This window comes from Macaca fascicularis, chromosome 5 (genome assembly GCF_037993035.2).
Source record: "Macaca fascicularis isolate 582-1 chromosome 5, T2T-MFA8v1.1".
NCBI lineage: Eukaryota > Metazoa > Chordata > Mammalia > Primates > Cercopithecidae > Macaca > Macaca fascicularis.
The window spans coordinates 190081117-190101368 of NC_088379.1; the positions used below are offsets into that span (position 1 = coordinate 190081117).

Sequence of the window (20252 nt, forward strand, 5' to 3'; positions counted from 1 at the left end):
GTGCTGGGGATATAGCAGTGTATAAAGAGATAAACACCTACTTTTATGAGGATATATTTACGATCTCCCTTGTCAGCTTCTCTTTCCCCTTACTCTTAAGGGTAAGGTGTATCTCAGTTGTGTCTAGGATTATTTGTTTCCTCCTGGGTTGTCTCACACACTCTCATGATGTCATTTACTGTCCCAAAGCTGAATGTTTCTGAACTCTAGACCTTCTCTCTCCATTTGGGTACTCAGAAGCCCGCAGACTCATTTTGCCTGTTTGGTTGTCTTTTACTGTGTAACAAACTACCCTAAAACATAGTGTCTTTAACAACAGTCACTTATTTCGCTCATGAAGCTGCAATCTGGGCAGGGTTTGGAAGTAATGACTCTGTGTCACGTGACATCAGCTGGAGTGGCTTGACTGGGGTGGGACAGTTTACTTTCAGGATGGTGTGCTCACACGGTGCCTCATTGGTTCTGAATATGAGCTTGAGATCTCAGCCAGAGCTGTGGTCCAGGGAGCCCTGGTTCCTCTCCATATAGATCTCTCCAAGGACTGATGGTTGAAGCTTCCTCAAAGCATGGAAGCCTCAGGACAGGTGAGCCACACATAGTGACCCAGAGCTCCAAGTCCTCGGTCTTTTATGATCTCGTCTTGGAAGTCATAGCATCCCTTCCATCATAATCATGACCCCAACCAGATTCAACAAAAGGAAACATATATTCTACTTGCCAGAGGGAGATTGTCAGAGGGACATTGTAAAAAGAGCATGTGAGATGGAAGGCATTGCAGGCGTTTTTGGAAAATATCACCTGCCACATTGTCCAGAGTTGCGTTAGCATCTTCCACAAACCTTTTTCTCCAGTGTTTCTAGCTTAGCAATTGGCCCCACCATCCCCCTGGCTGCTCATGTTGGAAACCTAGGAGCCATATTTGATACCTTTTAATTTCTCATCAACCTGCCCTCTACCCTGCCCAGCCAGTCACTGGGTCCTGACATCCTCTTGTCCTCTCTACTGGCCTGCCGTAACCCTGGTATAGGCCATCATTATCTCCCTCCTCAGTTGGACTGCAGTGGTCTTCCAGCTTGTCCTCCTCCTAGCAGTCTTTCTTCTTCCAAGCTATCTTTTATCCTGCTTCCTGTGTAATCATTAAAGATACAAATCCATTTATGGCACACTCCTGCTTAAAACCCATTAAAGCTTCTCAGTACTCTTGGGCTAGAGATCAAAGTCCTTTCTCTGGCCTGAAAGGCTGTGCACCTCGTAGCTCCTGCCAGCATCAGAGTTATTTTGGATCTTCTGGCTCCTTTTGCACCTGCTCTAACGGCCTTCTTTCAGTTCCTCGAAAGCTCTGTTCTCTTTCCTGCCTATTTCTCACTTTCACATTCGCTATTCTTTCTGTCTGCCATACTCTACTGATTATTCATGTTTGTTTAAATATAATTTCCTCAAAGAAGCCTGAGTTAGAATCTTCTGTTAAACAGTTCATGGTATATGCATATTTTCTTCATAGCTTGTGTTATAGGTGCTTGGATTCCTCTCTTTGGATTTCTTACTTGCTAGACTCTGAAAGGTCCATGAGGGCCAACAATTGGTCTTCAATCTCAAAAGCCTAGCAAGTGTCTTGACACATAACTAGCACTCAGTACATGCTTATGAATGAGTGTTTGTACGTACACATTCATATAAAGATGTTAAAGAATCCACACACAGATGTGTGAGTGCATTTGTACCGAGGTTTTTTTAAAAAAATGTTTTACCCTTGGGTAAGATTTGTCAGTGGTATATTTGGAAATTATATTTAGAAATGATTGGCATTTGTATTTGGGAGTATGTGTATGTATTTATTGTGGATTCTGTTCTGTTATTTTGTTTAGTATCCACTTGGTTCAGAATGCCCACAGCAGACACCGATCTGGTTCTGAATCGCTCTGTCCTTTCATGCCTTGTCCTCTGACCAGGTACTGTTCCTCACTCCTATTCAAGGTAAAGAAACTGCGGCAATGAAAGCTGATCTCCTGAGGGCCAGGAACATGAAGAGGTACATCAACCAACTGACTGTGGCAAAGAAGCAGTGTGAGAAGAGAATCCGAATCCTAGGAGGCCCTGCCTATGACCAGCAAGAGGATGGGGCCCTGGAGGAGAGGGAAGGGCCTCAAAGCCAGAAGGTAGAACTTTATAGTTTCTTGTTTTGACCCTACCAAGTTTATTATAAATGCTGATAGAACTACATATAAAGACTTTCACCTTTTTAGTACTGAACTTAGACATGTGTGCCATAACTACACACTTACATATTTGCTTTATGAGTCAAGGAGCTATATTCCTTGGTGTCTTTGACTTCTGTGGATGGTAACAGGTATGACAGATAGGCATCGGGTGTGTGCGTGTGTGTGCGCATGTGTGTATATTTTTCCACCTCCCCTTTGTCCTGCCCAGAGGACCCAGAAGAGCATATTTATATTTACAAGAGTCCAGTCAAGTTTCCCATTATCAATTGATGAGAAATAACCACCTATGAAGTAGGAGGCATCTTCCAATTATTTTACTTAACTCTTGCCACAATATTATGAAATTTCTACTTGATATCTTCATTTTTCAGGTGATGAAATGGTGAATTTACGTATCTTACCTAAAACCACATAGATAGGAAAAGGTAGAACTAGATAAAAGCCCAGATCTGGTTGGTTTGCAAATCTGAGTGCTTTCTCACTGAAACATATCATCTCTCTGACTGTTTTTGTCCTGTCCAACTTCAGGCTGTCTGTCAATACCAACCAAATCATGGAGCTTAGGGAAGTGTTTTAGCCCTACCTCAGTACCTGTCCTGACTCTGAAGGACCAGACTTGTCTTCCAAGATCTGGAGCATGCTAAGATAGAAGGAAGCAGCCCCATGACCCGCCCAGGAGCTTAGCTGTGCCATGGAAGGAACGGGACCTCAAAGCAGATGCCAGACTCCTCTCCTGTAGTGTGTCTTTTAGCTACAAAGAGGCCAACATTGGTGTAATGTAACTCACACCACAGCCTCTGACCTCACTTGTTCTGATTTTCAGTCTCTTGATTCTTTCCTGTGTAGCTCTCAGTTCTACTTCAGCTACTCATCTGTGATGTTCCCCTGCCTCCCTATTCCGCTGATAAGCCTTGGCTTTCTTCTTGTTTCTGGCCAGTCTCAGCTAGAGCCTCTGCAGGCAGGGCCAGCCCCGCACGGGCCAGGGTTCTGCAGCACCTTACACAAGTGGTGCGAGAGCCTCTGCAGGCAGGGCCAGCCCTGCACGGGCCAGGGTTCTGCAGCATCTTACACAAGTGGTGCGAGTGCAGCTCCAAGGAGCTCCTGTTTTTATAGAGATCCTCTAACCACAGGAAGTCTGTTGATTTTGCTATTAGCAAAATAAAATAAAATATTTGAGATACTGGCTCTGTGTTCTAGATGGAAACGTAACATTTTGGTGAATCAGAGAGATGATAGATTTGACAGGTTGAATGTTGCTCCCTTCCTCCTCCTTATTAGCTTTTTGTTTTGGGGCTCTTAGGTTAATTTCTAGCCACATTTATCATAGATGAGATCTTTGTCTTATGTCCCCTTCATTCATTCAACAGACATTTATTGAGGGCCCACAATATCTCAGTTATAGTGCTAGGTACTAGGATTAAAAATAAATAAGACAGAATCCCTGCTCTCAAAGAGTCCCATGTAATTATAAAATAAAAAGGTAAGTGATCCAGTAGAAATATGAGATAAATACCTAGGAGAAGTGCATAATGGCTTGCTACCTAGTCAAAAGATGATACACTTTTAGATGTGTGGTACAGGAAGATCTCGAGAAAGATACTGGAAACTTGTTTTAGGGGAATTAAATGTGATTTCAGTGCAGGTTGTCTGTCCGGCAGTGTCTACTGGAAGTAGACTTAATCCAGAGTGCCAGATCCATTTTTGATTTGTTCTTTCCAGACATTCAGGAAAAGAGAAACTCATTTCTGTTGCAGTAGTTCATCCTCAGAGTAAAACCATTTCCTCTAGTCTTCAGGATGGAGGGCTAAGATGAGACAGAATTCCAATAGTTATAGTCATTTGCTATTTGAAAGGTAAGACTTTGGTTAGTTTGGGGCCATTCTGATGTCTTCATGAGTGGGAAGAAAACTTTTGCTATGACCTCATCATATCTGATCCAGAAGAATTACCATTAACTTTATTTCAGAATTTCGACTTCCAAATCAGGTTAATCCTCCAATTAAAATAAAGATTCAGAGTGAATTTTTAAAAAGGCAAGACAGTTATATGTTGCTTACAAGAAACTAAACATAAAGACACAGATAGGTTGGAAGTAAGAGGGAAAAAGACATGTGAATACTAAGCAGAAGAACTCTAGAGTAGCTACTGTGAATGTCAGACAAAACAGACTTCAGAACAAGGAGTAGAACCAGAGATGAAGAACATTTCATTATGATAAAGGAGTCAGTTCATCAGGAAGATGTAATAATCAGATGTTCTTAATCAATAGGGAGACCTTGAGAGTGTACATGAAGCAAAACCTGACAAAAATGAGAAAAAATTTCACAAGTACAGTTGGAAATGTTAACATTCCCCCTCAGTAATATCAGTAATAGGAAGATGTGGAAAATTCCCAAATATTTGGAAATATAAGTAGCATATCTAAATAAGGCTTTCATCAAAGAAGAAATTATAAGGAAAATTAGAAACTATTTTCAATGGAGTGAATATGCAATATATCAATTATTTGTGGGATATATTATGATATATATATTGTGGGATATATTGTGCAGTTAAAGCAGCACTCAGAGGAATTATATACAGTTGGCCTTGAACAATGTGGGGGTTAGGAGTGCTGACCCTCCCCTGAGCAAAAATTCACATATAACTATAGAGTCTCCAAAAGTTTAACTACCCATATCCTACTATTAACCAGAAGCCTTACCAATAACAGTCAGTTAACACAGATCTTGTATATGTATTATATACTGTACTGTTACAATAAAGTAGGCTATAAAGAAAATGAAAATGTTACGAAGAAAATCATACGGGAGAGAAGGTATTTTTACTACTCACCGGAAGTGGATCATCACAGGGGTTTTCATCCGCATCATCTTCACATTGTCCAGGCAGAGGAGGAGGAAGAAGAGGGGTTAGTCTTGCTGTCTCGGGGCGGCAGATATGGAAGAAAATCTTGTACAAGTGGACCTGTGCAGCTCAAACTCATGTTGCTCAAGGGTCAACTATACTTTTTAATGCTTGCAGCAGAAGAGAAGAAGGGTATGAAATCAGTGATCTAATCTTTTAAGAAGCTATGAATTGGCCCAGTGAGGGGCTCATGCCTGTAATCCCAGCACTGTGGCAGGCGAAGACAGGAGGATCGCTTGAGGCCAGGAGTTAGAGACCAGCCTGGGCAACATAACAAGACTCCCCTCTCTACAAAAAAAAAAAAAAGAAAACTTTAAAAAAAATTTTTAAAGAAGCTATAAATAAAAACTAAAATAACTAGAAGGAAGGAAAGCGAGAAGATGTGAATTACCAATATTAGGAATGAAATAGGACATCACTACAGATGCCACATACATTCAAAGGATGCTAAGGGAATAATGTGAACAACTTCAAGCCAATAAATTTGACAATTTAAATGAAATAGACAAATTCCCTGGAAGATACAAATTACCAAAACTGATTCAAAAAGAAATAGAGGCCAGACGCAGTGGTTCACGCCTGTAATCCCAACACTTTGGGAGGCTGAGGTGGGCGGATCATGAGGTCAAGAGATCGAGACCATCCTGGCCAACTTGGTGAAACCCTGTCTCTACTAAAAGTACAAAAATTAGCCGGGCATGGTGGTGGGCATCTGTAATCCCAGCTTCTCAGGAAGCTGAGGCAGGAAATCACTTGAACCCGGGAGGTGGAGGTTGCAATGAGCCGAGATCACGCCATTGCACTCCAGCCTGGGTGACAGTGAGACTCCATCTCAAAACAAAAAACAAAAAAAAGACAAAAAGAAATAGAAACTCTGAATAACCCACAGTTTATTGAAGAATATGATAATAATTTAAAACCTTCTCACAAAACTCCAGACTCAGATCATTTCACTGGTGATTTTCTTTTTTCTTTTTCTTTTTTTTTTGAGATGGAGTCTTCCTCTGTTGCCTAGGCTGGAGTGCCAGTGGTGCGATCTCAGCTCACTGCACCCTCCGTCTCCCAGATTCAAGCAATTCTCTTCCCTCAGCCTCCTGAATAGCTGGAGTTACAGGCATGCACCACCACACCCAGCTAACATTTGTATTTTTAGTAGAGACAGGGCTTCACTGTGTTGGCCAGGCTGGTCTCCATCTTCTGACCTCAGGTGATCTGCCCTCTTTGGCCTTCCAAAGTGCTCGGATTACAGACATGAGCCACTGTGCCCAGCCTCACGGGTAAATTCTATAAAACAAGTAAGGAAGAGATAATACCAGTCTTAACCATATTCTTTCAAAAAACGGAGAAGGGAGCGCTTCATCTCATCCTAGGAGGAGGCTAGCATAACTGATACCAAACCAGAGGAAAAAAACTACAGAATGGTGTCCCTCATGACCCTAGACAGAAAAGTCCTTAACAAAAATACTGGGAAATCAGATCCAGCAATCTGTAACTCACAAAAATAATGTCAGTATATGTTCTCCTGACAGTGGGTCCTTAGTATAATCATTGTCTACTTCATGTCTTTGCAATGCTATTATTAAGGCTTAATGGAATATTTGTTTTTAAAACAGCTTAATTAAGGTATGTGACATGCAGTGTACTGCTCGTATTTAAAGTGTACAATTTGATAAGTTTTGACATACACATATATTCAATTAAACCATTGCCACAATCAAGATAATAAACATAGCCATCACCCACAAAACTTTTTTGTGTCCTTTGTAATTTCTCTTTGGATCCCAGTTGAGAATCACTGCTAATCCTTTTATCCGTATTTATGTAACTAGAAAGTGACCTCTTAACTATTCTGATTTTTGGCACTTATTTTGCCTTCTCTTTCTCCTGGTTCAGGCTCTTCCTGATTAGTTTTTGTTGTTGTCTTTGTTGATTCAGAACAGTTATTATTAGTAAGTCTCAGAACAACCTGGAAAGTAGGTGGTATCATTCACATTTTATGGGTGAAAAAACTGAGACTCAGAGTGATGGAGTAACATAGAGCTCACGGAACTGGAAAGTAGTGGAGTCAGGATTCAAACCTCAGTATATCTACTTCCAAAGCCTGAGCAACTTTAACTTCACAGCGTTGCCTTCCTGTCTTGCTTTGTTTTGAAAGCAAAAAGTCTGTGTTGCCTTATTTTTTTTGCAACCACCAGTGGCCCCAAAATGGAAAGATAGAAGGAAGAGTTAAAATAGGGTTGAAGAGGAAATGGAAATAGGAGTACATGGAGTTTGGAAATCAGTGGCAATAAATGGCAGATCCTTATGCCAATTTGCGTATCATTTTCCTTATTTGATCCAAGGCCAATCCAAAATGAACACTATCGAATGCAGCCCAGGACTTGACTTGAATCTGAAAGGGTTTCCTGGCCCTTTCTGTTGATGCTGGAATTGTTGGCACATCTTCCTTAGCCAAATTGATATGGGTTCCTTTAAACCCCTTTGGAGCATGTACAGTTAGGATTTTGTGCTTCAAAATGCTTCACTGGTAGACTTTACATAAAGACACATGTTCTAGTGTTCCACAGCTAGTAAACTAACTAAATATTATTGGTCTGAAATATTTATAGAAATGAATTATTAATGGTCTGTAGCAAGGGATATCCATGTCCTTAAGTTAGTTACTAGGAGCTGTTAGAAAATGCCTGCCCCGGCAGCCCATAGAATGGGAGAAAATTTTTGCAATCTGCCCATCTGATAAAGGTCTAATATCCAGAATCTACAAAGAACTTAAACAAACTTACAAGAAAAAAACAACCCCACCAAAAAGTGGGCGAAGGATATGAAAAAAATTAAGCTGAAAGCTGAGTCATGCAGGAAGCTGCTTTTCCTTTTGTTCCTAAGCAGAAGTTACAGACAGAAGGTTTGATATCTCCGCAGGTAGCTACTCTGTGTTCATCTTATCTTGTGTAAAGTGCCGATTTACTGAGCGTCAGAGGATTACGTAATTGACTATTGCCCTGCCTGCTCCCTTTTGCTTGGAACGTGTGGATTACCATACTCTCCTTTCCCCTCCAGCCCACTTTTCCCCTTTAAATATTGAAGCACTCAAAGTCATCTTTGGAGAAAGGCACAGACTGTTTCTGTGACTCCATGTTTATTTCTTCCAGACATGTCCTTAATCTTGGCAAAATAAACTTCCAAACTGATGGAGACCTGTCTCGGACACTTTCTGATTTGCAATGCCAAATAAATCTTTGTTGAATGAGTGAATGGGTAATAGGAAATTGCTATTTTTTCAGTATGTGCATTTCGAATATTCAGTAAGCTTTATTCCATTTAAAATGTAGTAAGAGATATTTCAGTTTACCAGTACTATGTTACATCCACTCTGACTTTAAAAAATGCATGTTTTCAGCTCAACATCACTGATTGTTAGAGAAATGTAAATCAAAACCACAATGAGATACCATCTTACACCAGTCAGAATGGCAATTATTAAAAAGTCGAGAAACAACAGATGCTGACGAGGCTGTGGAGAAATAGGAACACTTTTACACTGTTGGTGGGAATGTAAATTACTTCATCCATTTTGGAAGACAGTATGACAGTTCTTTGAGGATCTAGAACCAGAAATACCAGTTGACCCAGCAATCCCATTACTGCGTATGTACACAAGGGAATATAGATCGTTCTGCTATAAAGACACATGCACATATATGTTTATTACAGCACTATTTACAATAGCAAAGTCATGGAAGCAGCCCAAATGTCCATCAGTGATAGACTAGATAAAGAAAATGTGGTACATATATACCACAGAATACTACACAGCCATAAAAAGGAATGAGATCATGTCCTTTACAGGGACATGGATGAAGCCAGAAGCCATCATCCTCAGCAAACTAACACAGGAACAGAAAACCAAACATCACATGTTCTCACTCATAAGTGGGAGCTGAACAATGAGAACACATGGACACAGGGAGGGGAACAACACACACCAGGGCCTATTGTGGGGTGGGCGGACAAGGGGAGAGAACTTAGAGGACTGGTCAATAGATACAGCAAAACACCCTGGCACAGGTATACTTATGTAACAAACCTGTATGTTTACTTAAATAAATTGTAAATTACTACAATAAAATTTTACTTTATTCCTTTAAAAAAAAATGCATTTTTACCCTAAATGTAGAAATTAGTCCATTGGAAGTTAAAGCTAACTGATATTTAAAATTTGATTTTAAAAAATGTTTTCTTAAATTCTCTCAATAGATTCTTCAGTTTGAAGATATCTTGGCCAATACTTTCTACAGAGAGCACTTTGGAATGTACATGGAAAGGATGGACAAGAGAGCTCTGATTAGTTTTTGGGAATCTGTGGAACATTTAAAGAATGCTAACAAGGTAGTATATGTAGGCTGAAAGGAATATTAATCACTAGCTGATGTGAACTTGGCATGTGAGACAGTGTATCTGTTTTTCTCAAGATAAGTATACATTAAAAGAATCTTTTAAACCAAATACAATATTGACATTGTGTTCTAGCCCATAATGGCAAATAAAATTACATTATATTTTTGCAGAAGATGCTTTTGAATGTGTAGTCAAGGGAAAAGAGGTATTATAAATGTACCAAGAGATTGAATTTAGTTTTGAGTATTTTTCTTTACACATTATAAACAGGCATATACATATCCACATTGCTATTACAATGAATTTGGTCCCCTCACCTACACTTCAGTCTCATAATCTTGCCATTTATAATATCATAATGTGCATGTTTCATACTTTGCCTTTTATTTCAATTTTTTTTTTTTTGAGATGGAGTCTCAGTCTTTTACCCAGGCTGGAGTGCAGTGGGGCCATCTCGGCTCATTGCAATCTCCACCTCCCAGATTCAAGCAATTCTCCTCCCTCACACTCCCAAGTAGCTGGGACTATAGGCACATGCTACCACACCCAGCTAATTTTTGTATTTTTAATAGAGACAGGGTTTTACCATGTTGGCCAGGCTAGTCACAAACTCCTAACTTCAGGTGATCTGTCTATGTGGGCCTCCCAAAGTACTGGGATTACAGACATGAGCCACCACACCTAGCTTTTATTTCAATTTAAATATGAATAAAGGAAAATAAAAATGTTTTTGGGTACACATACATCTTGCAATGAAGATCCCAGTAATCAGCATTGTGCTTTGCATTTGGCAATATATATTTAAGAATTATGTGTACACAGTCTTTGTGTATACAGTCAGCCTTCCTTATCTGTGGGTTCTATATCTGTAGACTCAACCAACCATGGACTGAAAATATTTGGGGGGAAAAAACTGCATCTGTACTGAATATGTACAGAGCCTTTTCCTTGTCATTATTTCCTAAAACTACAAAATCACAATCATTTACGGAGCATTTACATTTTATTAGGTATAAGTAATCTAGAGAGGATTTAAAGTATACGAGAGAATGTACATGGTTATATGCGAAAACACTGCACCATTTTATATCAGGGACTTGAATGTCCTCGGATTTTGGTATCTTCAGGAGATCTTAGAACCTATCTTCCATAGATCCCGAGGTACAACTGTATATGTATGTATATGTCTATAAACATACACAATATCTATAACGTGACGTATGTGATCAGTATATACTATTGTGAGAGGTTTATTGAAATAAGTATGAAGAGGCCGGACGCGTTGGCTCATGCCTATAATCCCAGCCCTTTGGGAGGCCAAGGTGGGCAGATCATAAGGTCAGGAGTTCAAGACCAGCCTGGCCAACATGGTGAAACCCCGACTCTACTAAAAATACAAAAATTAGCCAGGCATGGTGGTGCATGCCTGTAATCCCAGCCACCTGGCAGGCTGAGGCAGGAGAATTGCTTGAACCTAGGAAGGCAGAGGTTGCAGTGAGCCAAGATCACTCCAGCCTGGGCGACAGAACAAGATTTGGTTTTGGGGAAGGCAGGGGGAAACACCAAGAGCATTTTGTACATTGAATTACTCATTCGCATATGAATGTTGCTAGAATAGACTGCCAGTTTAAAATATATCGTAAATCATAAACTATATTTGTTAAGGAACTAAATCCAGTCTTTAAATCTTCTTAGGAATGCCTTTTATTGTTAATTTACAAGCCCCAAATTACCTAATTTTATCCAATATTGTATTTGCTAACTCTGTTACTCATTTTAATCACCAGTTTTGACTACAAATAACTTCTGGTTGTTCTCAAAGGAATATTGTAAAGAGCAATCTAAAAAGTTTTTCCTAAACTATGGAAGAGAATTTGAAATTTTTCAGTGGAATAAGAGCATATAGCTTCTTTGAAATAGCCTTATTTTTTTGATCTAGCAACATTGATTTGGACATTCTGGGATGTATGTTAAATTAGTTATGTTCATTAAGTTGTATGCTTTTGCTCTTTACTGTTGTCGAAAACTTTGCATAACATTCCTAGAGTTAATGCAATGCCTTTAGAGGAACTATAAAGATTATGTTAATCTGAAGAGAGGTTTTGCATTTCTGAAGTAGGCTGGTGATGACCCAGGCTCATTGCTGAAGACAAAGCTGTCTAATACAAGCTTGACGAGGACATAATCATTCTGAAGTAGTCATTCTGAAGAGTGTTTTTCTGAGTTACACAGTTATTATATTGACTTCTTTCTGGGATGAGAAATGGCACTTCTAGTTACTTATATTAGGTAATATTAGGTAAAAAGTTAAATTGATATTAGCTAACACATTTTTTTCTTGCGGAATTCAGATTTATGAAAAGGAATCTATTACAGGAGGAGAACTGTTATTCTGTTTTTCCCGCCTCCAGTGGTTAAAAGAAATTGCAGGTGTTGACTGTTTAACATGTTCATTTAAAGAACCAGTTTTTTGTTTTGTTTTGTTTTGTTTTGTTTTTTAGGATCTGACATTTGCCTCTGGATCCTGAATATGGACACAAAATTCTACATACCAGGGTGCACCTTAAGTGTCTTTCTTCTGACTTTCAAATGCAGAGAATTCAGAGAAAAATAATTTTTCTCAGAGATATGTCTTACTTTTCTTTATCTTCCTGTCTTTTCAGAATGAAATTCCACAATTAGTTGGTGAAATTTATCAGAATTTCTTTGTGGAGAGCAAAGAAATATCTGTGGAAAAATCACTTTACAAAGAAATTCAGCAGTGTCTTGTAGGAAATAAAGGTATTGAAGTATTCTACAAAATCCAGGGAGATGTTTATGAGATCCTAAAGGATAGGTATTACCCTTCATTTATTGTCAGTGACCTGTATGAGAAATTGTTGATAAAAGAGGAAGAGAAACATGCCTCACAGATGATTTCCAACAAGGATGAGACGGTGAGTCACATTTAACTTTCTGCTCCTTTTTATTGGATAAGCTTTTAAATATGTTTAGGTGGGTGCATATTGTGTGAGCCAAATTTGATGCACATCTTTATCTTTTAATATACAGGACCTTAAATAGAATAAAAGTAACATATTTTAATATACAAGACCTTAAATAGAATAAAAAGTAAACGTGAATAACCTTGTCTCTGGTTGTATGTATTTCTTCTTGCCCTTTTATCCTCTGACCTACATGTTCCCTCCTGCTGGCATTGAGTCAGAGACCTCCTGCCCTCTGTCTGTTTTAGACACATCTCTGGTCTGACTCCTAAAAAGTGAAGACAGAAAGTCTGTAGGGTAGGACATTTATGGGTTAGACCAGTTAAGAAAACCAGTAGAACTATAGCCCTAGAAGAGAGAAGAGATGGGGAAAAAATGAGGAGAGGTAGGGAATGCAGGAAGGGTTAAAGGAAATATTTTGGAGTTTAAAAAAGTCAGAAGAAATTAAAATGCTCCAAAAGAAAACTTGCTAATGTAAGAGTTAAATAAAGAGGAAAGAAACACGAAAAGCAGCTCAACAGTCAAAGACAGACTTATTTTGGAGAATAAACCTGAGAGGGGCTTCTGGAAGATTTTTTTTTTGATCAGGAGCACTCTGTCTTACAGACTAAGAGTATTTAAGGGTTTTAGGGTGAGAGAGCTTATGACAGGCTTGGAATGTTTCTGTGTGGAGGAGAAGTTTATTGCAGGGTTGGAATGTTTCTGGCCAGAGGGGAGGTTATCTTGGGGCTGACATGTCTCTGGCCAGAGGGAAGGTTATCTCGGGGCTGGCATGTCTCTGATCGGGGAGGGGTTTATCTTAGGGTTGGAATGTTTCTAGTTGGAGATGTCATTTGTGGTTTGTGGTCTTACTGACCTTAACTATTAGGCTGATGCCCTTTGTATTTAGGTGATTTTTGATCAAGGGGATCTTTAGAATGGCAGTGCTTGTCCAAGATGGCGATGCTCCTGCTCTGTCACTCCAGACCCTGTAGTTATAAAAAGGACAAGGGGTGGCGTGTTCTTTCTGGCTACTTCCTGCTGATGAGGGGACGGAGAATTTTCTGGTCTTAAATTGACTGTAGGAGTAATGCCATCTGTAGATGTTTTTGGGTAGTTATCTGTGAAATAGCCATAATCCTGTCATTTAAAAATTTTTGAAAAAGGTTAATTAGGCAGGGTAAGAACATTAGTCCTAGGCATATTATTAGGAGAGGGCCCAGGAATGGGATCACCCATGCTATGATTTTGTTTCCAAACCAAGAATCCGTTTGGTTATTTTGGTATTCCCTTAGCTTTTTAGCCCTTTCTTTAAGTTTTTCAGCAGTTTGTCTCTTACTAGGCCCAATTGATTGAGATAGAAACAACATTCCTCACCCAATGAGAGACAGAGGCACTTGTTTGGGAAGGTCCATGTGTAATTTTCTGTAAGTAACCATTAGTAAAAGACAAATCGCCGGGTGTGGTGGCTCACGCCTGCAATCCCAGCTCACTCTGTAATCTCAGAGACTGAGGCGGGTGGATCATGAGGTCAGGAGTTTGAGACCATCCTGGCCAACACAGTGAAACCTCGTCTCTACTAAAAATACAAAAAAATAGCTGGATGTGATAGCATGCGCCTGTAGTCCCAGCTACTTGGGAGGCTAAGGCAGAAGAATCACTTGAACCCGGGAGGCGGAGGTTGCAGTGAGCCAAGATTGCGCCACTGCACTCCAGCCTGAGCGACAATGTGAGACTCCATCTCAAAAAAAAAAAAAAAAAAAAAAAGACACATCATGGTAGGACTGATTTGCTGTATTATACTTGGTTTAATTATTTGCATACAGCACAGTAAGAAGAATTATTTGTTAAATAGGACTTTTAAATTGGCTTTGATGAAACTTTGTTCCGTAGAAGGAATCTGAGATAAGACCTTTTTAAAGCCAAGTCCAGTCATGGATTTTTACCGTCAGATACCTATGAGTTGGGTGATGTTTCTCCTCTTGAGGTTCCAGGATAACTTGGGGTTCCTGGCCTGTCAGAAAGTGACCTTCTTTACTTACCACAGATCAGAAACCCTGTACAGGAACTGTGTACACAGTATATGAGGCCAGTTTTCTAAGGGCTTTATTGGCTTCGTAAGTGAAGTTTGATTCCTTAAAGAGAAGCACACCATTCCAGTCAAAGCCTTGGTAAAATAACCACTTTTTCCAACTGTGCCCTGTTACAAAAGAAAACAAATTCTTATTGCACTTATGCAAATAACTATATTGCCATAACTTAAGAATACTCAGAGATAGTTTCCAAATGCTAGAGAAAATCAGGTAGAGAGAAACAAGTATGCTTCAAATTTTGTTCATGGGAGTATTGCTAAAAGCTATCAATAGCTCAAAAGAAAAGTTACTTTGACTTTGAAAAGCAAAACAAAGGATTAGCAATATTTTAAGCAAAACGTCAGAAAGATCACTCCAGTCCCCTGTTAGTTCTGTTCATGCAGTTAATTCCTGTCCTGCTTGACATTAATGAACGTTTTAGCTATTCAAGAGTCCTGAACATTTTTCCTCTATTCTGATGTCACAATCTCCAAAGTTATCAGAAACCTGCATTTAAGAGCACCTGTTAGAGCCTTATAGCTGATTATAAAACCACCTTCTAAAGAGGACCAAAACAAGACAACAATTGTTTATGGAGGACCAAAAGTTTTAGGGTAGCCATCGTTAAAGACACAATGGACAAGGAAATCTGTTACTTCTGTGGCACAAAGTAATTTTAACACAATTATAATTACTACTGATAACATACATTAAGATATATCAGAATTATAGGAGTCTCCCATAACATTGGAACACATACCAATAACTTATTTATGCAAACATAGCCCAAAGAAAGCTGAACACCATTTTGTATTTGACAATGCTTCCTATATGATTTTATACCAAATAAGCCAAATTTTACTTTTATATTAGTGTGCTATTAATGTTAAACTCAATTTTTAATAAACCTTGTAGACACATTTACCCAATTTTAATGTTTGACCATAAGGTAAGATTTTTATAGACCCTTTTTAACCCTTTATAATTTTTGTTAAGGAGCAGGTTAGTGCTTTGAGAAAAACCCGTTGTGCTTTTATTTTAATGCTCAGTTTACAGAAAAACTGGATGATACCCCTTCAACTTTAGCCAATATGTTTACACACAGAATTTCCTTTACAATTAACCTTCCAAAACTTGTGTGAACCTTCTTTTTTATTTTATTCAACTTAAAACAATTCTTTAATCTTTTAATCTAGGTAAAAATCCACATTCCTATGCCTCCTTATAATCTTTTTGCCAAAAGTATATGTAAAATGTTTTTTCAATAGTCTTAAATACATATTACACTGTTAACTTTTAGCAACCTTTACTTTTGTTGGTAAGTTTGGGGTTTTAATTATGTACCAGGTGGAGAGCTGAGGACCTGGACAGAAGTGCAGATAAGGTCTGACTTATTCCAGCATTTGACTCTGTGTGGCCTGGGCCTTCTCTAGCTGTGAAGCAGGCAGGTTGTACAGCTAAGAGTTATAGTAGCATTTTATAAAGCATTCAGGAGGCTTAATCACTTTTAAATTGTACAACATTTCTTATATGAATTCCCTTTTATAAAATTTTTCACAACTTACACAGACAATCTCTGACATGCCTCGACTTTCTGATTTGTTGTAAACATCCCTCTCTTTAAACAACCAGTTAATTTACTTTAGGACAAGAATTTACCATATAAGATACTTTTTTATATAAATTATCTTTTCTTTAATATCATTTGCATAGCTAGGGGGTATGGCTAATTTCACATGTCCCCAGGCCTTATCTATTTTTGTGTATTAACTTAGTTTACAGTTTAGCTTTGAAACAAAGATGGTAACAATCCTTTCCCAAAACAAACTTCCTTTATGTCTGTGGACTAGACTGCCTAAAGCCACAAGATTAGAAGTTAGGGTATTTCACTAAATAGTTCAAGATGTAGCTAACTTTATTAGACCAATATTAATGTTTCATTTATTAAAAAATTACACAAGCAAAGATTATTCCGTCTGGGCTGAGTTATAATTTTGTAGCCTGTATGCTAGATTTTGACACCTTACAGCATTTGGCAGAGATAAGTATGAAACTGCTTGATCAATAAATGAAAGCAAAAATGTATGCAGGCAGTTCTTAAGACATTTCTGATCTTACTGTGCCAGTAAGTTGTAAAGTCTCGTGAACTGAAAGATTGCATAGCTTTTACTTTTCCCATAAAAATATTTGATTTAAGCACTGATTTTTATTAGGCCAATTAATTAGAGCTCTTTTAGTAGACATTGCACACAACACATGTATAGCCACACAGACACCCAGAAGAAGATCCAGTAGTTATAAGATTTTTTTTTCTAATTTCCCAATTGGATTATTGGCCTTTGGGTGAGGCCCTTTAAGAACAAAGGCTAGGAAAACAATTTCCATGGCCTAATAAACAAGTGTAGCTGGAAGACAAAGACAGATTTTGAAAGGTACTTACTCACCTCTAAATCCAGGGTTCCATAAGGAAAACAGAGATTTTTTCCCAGAACGGGATTTGTGGCACTTTTTTGGTTTTCCCAAGGAGCCCCAGGCCACCAGATGTCATTTTAGGATCTTTCATACATGCACCAAGAGTGGCAAGACAGAGTGGAGAAAAGTAATTCAGTTGACTGGGAAAAAGCCTTTTCCAGGAAAACAAGATTTACGAAGAGGAAAACATAAAGGCCTTTTAAATATACTCATAGCTTGGATATTCATTTTAATTAAGTTGAGTGCTCTTATCGGGGTGAGGTTGGAGGTTAGAGTTATATAAATGTCATGCCAAGTTAAATTAAAGAATTGAGTTATGTGTAGGAATTCCCAGTGATAATGAGAGGGATTTTCAGAAAAAGATCCCAGATGCTGTTTGATCTGTGACAAATCAAACATGGAGAAAGGGACATGAACGCAAGCAGTGCCTTCAACCCCAGCTGCTTCCCGGAGGGGGAGAATGGCAGATTGACTGGTTGGAGTAGTTTTTGAACAGGTAACAGGTGGAGAAGGAGGAGGAGCAGGATTTGGGACTGAAGGCTTGGGGGCAGGAGGGGCCACTGGGGTGGAGGTTTGAACAGGCGAGGAGCAGATGCAGGGGAATAAGAGTACAGAGGAGATCCATCTGCAGGCTCAAAAGGGGTTTCCAAGGAAGGAGTTTTGGAGGAAGGAGACACCCAGGGAGGGTTTTCCTTTAAGAAGAAGGATTTCATGAGGGGTGCGAGCTTGACATAGGGAGGGTTGGGATCTAAGGTAGAAGAAAGCCTGAATATAGAGAACCACTTGCCATTTGCTATTCGTGGTTATAAAATTGTCAAGGTCCCTGAGAATTTGAAAGTCAAAGGTGCCGTTTTTGGGCCATCAGTTGTCATTATCTAATTTATATTGGGGCCAGGCTGTGTTGCAGTGAAAAACCAAACACTTTGGCTTTGTGCTTCTTTTTTTTTTTTTTTTTTTTTTGAGACGGAGTCTTTTTCTGTCACCCAGGCTAGAGTGCAGTGGCTGGATCTCAGCTCACTGCAAGCTCCGCCTCCCGGGTTCACGCCATTCTCCGGCCTCAGCCTCCCGAGTAGCTGGGACTACAGGTGCCCGCCACCTCGCCCGGCTAGTTTTTGTATTTCTTAGTAGAGACAGGGTTTCACCGTGTTAGCCAGGATGGTCTCGATCTCCTGACCTCGTGATCCGCCCATCTCGGCCTCCCAAAGTGCTGGGATTACAGGCTTGAGCCACCGCGCCCGGCCTGGCTTTGTGCTTCTTATAAGCCAAGTTTGGAGAAGTTGTGAAGGATGTAGGAATGTGGGATTGTTTGGCACCCATGTGGACGAGTGAGAAGAGGCTAAGGGTATCTGTTTTTTTGTTCCAGGCATCCCCAGACAAAAGACAGAGACCCAGAGTCCTCTTTCCAAAAGAGGATGGTTAAGCTAAGAAGAAACTGGGTATCCCCAAGATTTCTTCTAGTTTAGTCCCACTGCTCCTCTGAGGATCAGGATGGCAGACCTGACTTTCCTGGGCACCGTGAGAAAGCCTAGGGAAGGCAGATTTTACCAGTTGTCTGGATTAGTGTCTGATGTTGGATGTTCCGGTTGGAATCAGCAAAGGGCCTCTTTGACTGGAGCTGCACAAGGAAGACAGAGAGAGAGAGAGAGAGAGAGAGAGAGAGAGAGAGGGGAGGAGGAGGGAGGAGGAGGGGACAAAGACTAGAGAGCTAAATACGTGTTGCGGGCAGTTGGAGGTGGATTCCTGAGACCTGAGGGTTTTAAGAACCCACCTGTGAGTAGTCCCAGCCTGAGGCTCACAGTACACTTCGGGTTAGTTGTCCTCCTCACGCAAATCACTCAAAAAGTGAAGTGAGAGACAAGACAGGGTGGGTGGCCAGAGACTCAGGGTCCAGCAGGACGGGGTGCTGCTGCCCACTGCTTCCTGAGTTGCAAGAGAGTCTCTATCCCCAACACCCATCCTAGGTTTCAGTATCAAATGTAAGAGTTAAAGAAAGGAAAGAAGCATGAAAAGTGGCCTGACAGTCAAAGACAGGTTTATTTTGGAGAATAAACCCGAGAGGGGCTTCTGGCCGATTTCATTCAGGAGCATTCTCTCTTACAGACGAAGAGTAGTTACTGGTTTTTAGGGTGAGAGAGCTTATCACAGGCTTGGAATGTTTCTGTGTGGAGAAGAAGTTTATTGCAGGGTTGGAATGTCTCTGGTCAGAGGGAAGGTTATCTTGGGGCTGACATCTCTCTGGCTGGAGGGTTATCTCAGGGCTGGCATGTCTCTGGTCAGGGAGGGATTTATCTTAGGGTTGGAATGTTTCTGGTTGGAGATGGCATTTGTGGTTTATGGTCTTGCTGACCTTAGCCATTAGGCTGATGCCCTTTGGATTTAGGCAGTTTTTGGTCAAGGGAAACTTTTAAATGGTGGTGCTTGTCCAAGATGGCGATGCTCCTACTCTGTCAGCTAAACCACACGTTAAGTCTAGTTTTCTTATAGCGTACACAATTATTTTGGATAGCTCCAGTTGCCACCTCTTATTTACTGTTAGTGACCCCTATGAGTTTTAAGGTTTGCGTGAAAGGAAACAAATTGTTTTTATAGTCATCTTACATAGAAAGATTATGATTTGTCTTGGATTTTTTCTTTCTGCCCAGTTCACTATCTCCAGCCCTGAGGACTCAAGTGTTTGCTCTTGATGGTATTAGAAGTCATCTTGGGGTCTCTGAACTGTTGGTTGTCTAAACTTCATATACATTCTTTTTTTTAAGTTTTGTTGCTTGGTCCTTTACATGTAAAATCACTGAGCTGATTAGTCCAAAATTCGCTATTTATTGCATTTTATTTTTGATAGGTCACAGTTTGTTGTATCTATGTTATCTCTCTACTTCAGAAATTAAGATGGTTAATTTTACAGCAAATGCTGTAAAAGAGGTTATTCAAATTAATTAAGACATCTATACTCAGCAGATACATTGAATAAGGATGTGAACTGACATTTGATGTGAGGTGACAGTAAACAAATAGGAAAAAGTATCTACTTTCACCTAGGATTCAAAGAGGCTGATACATAACTGACCTTTCGAGAACTCCAACTCTTTGTTCCAGTAATCTCTAGAAGTGGGAACTTTAGGAAATTTATCCTAGGAAAATAATTAAAACGTAGAAAAAAGTTTATGCATTTGTTTGTTTTTGTACATCTGGGACAGCAATAAAGCAGAATCAACCCATAACAGGAG

At 39.6% G+C, this 20252-nt stretch overlaps 1 protein-coding gene across 11 annotated transcripts in view; it reads left to right on the forward strand.

Annotated features, from left to right (window-relative positions):
• SNX25 (sorting nexin 25) overlaps positions 1-20252 on the forward strand; it is a 138255-nt gene that overhangs the window by 85348 nt on the left and 32655 nt on the right. For 8 of the 11 annotated variants that reach the window (XR_012435279.1, XR_012435280.1, XM_045391913.2 and 5 more), the window contains 3 exons: positions 1975-2156; positions 9381-9512; positions 12185-12457. Coding sequence is in view for 9 of the 11 variants with exons in the window: in XM_045391913.2 (XP_045247848.2) it covers positions 1975-2156; positions 9381-9512; positions 12185-12457 (587 nt within the window). In the remaining 2 variants the exon portion in view is untranslated. Of the gene's footprint in view, positions 1-1949; positions 2157-3065; positions 3399-9380; positions 9513-9929; positions 10247-12184; positions 12458-20252 lie in introns of those variants that run through there. The other 3 variants (XM_074040863.1, XM_065545748.2, XM_045391914.3) reach the window with 3 other exon arrangements.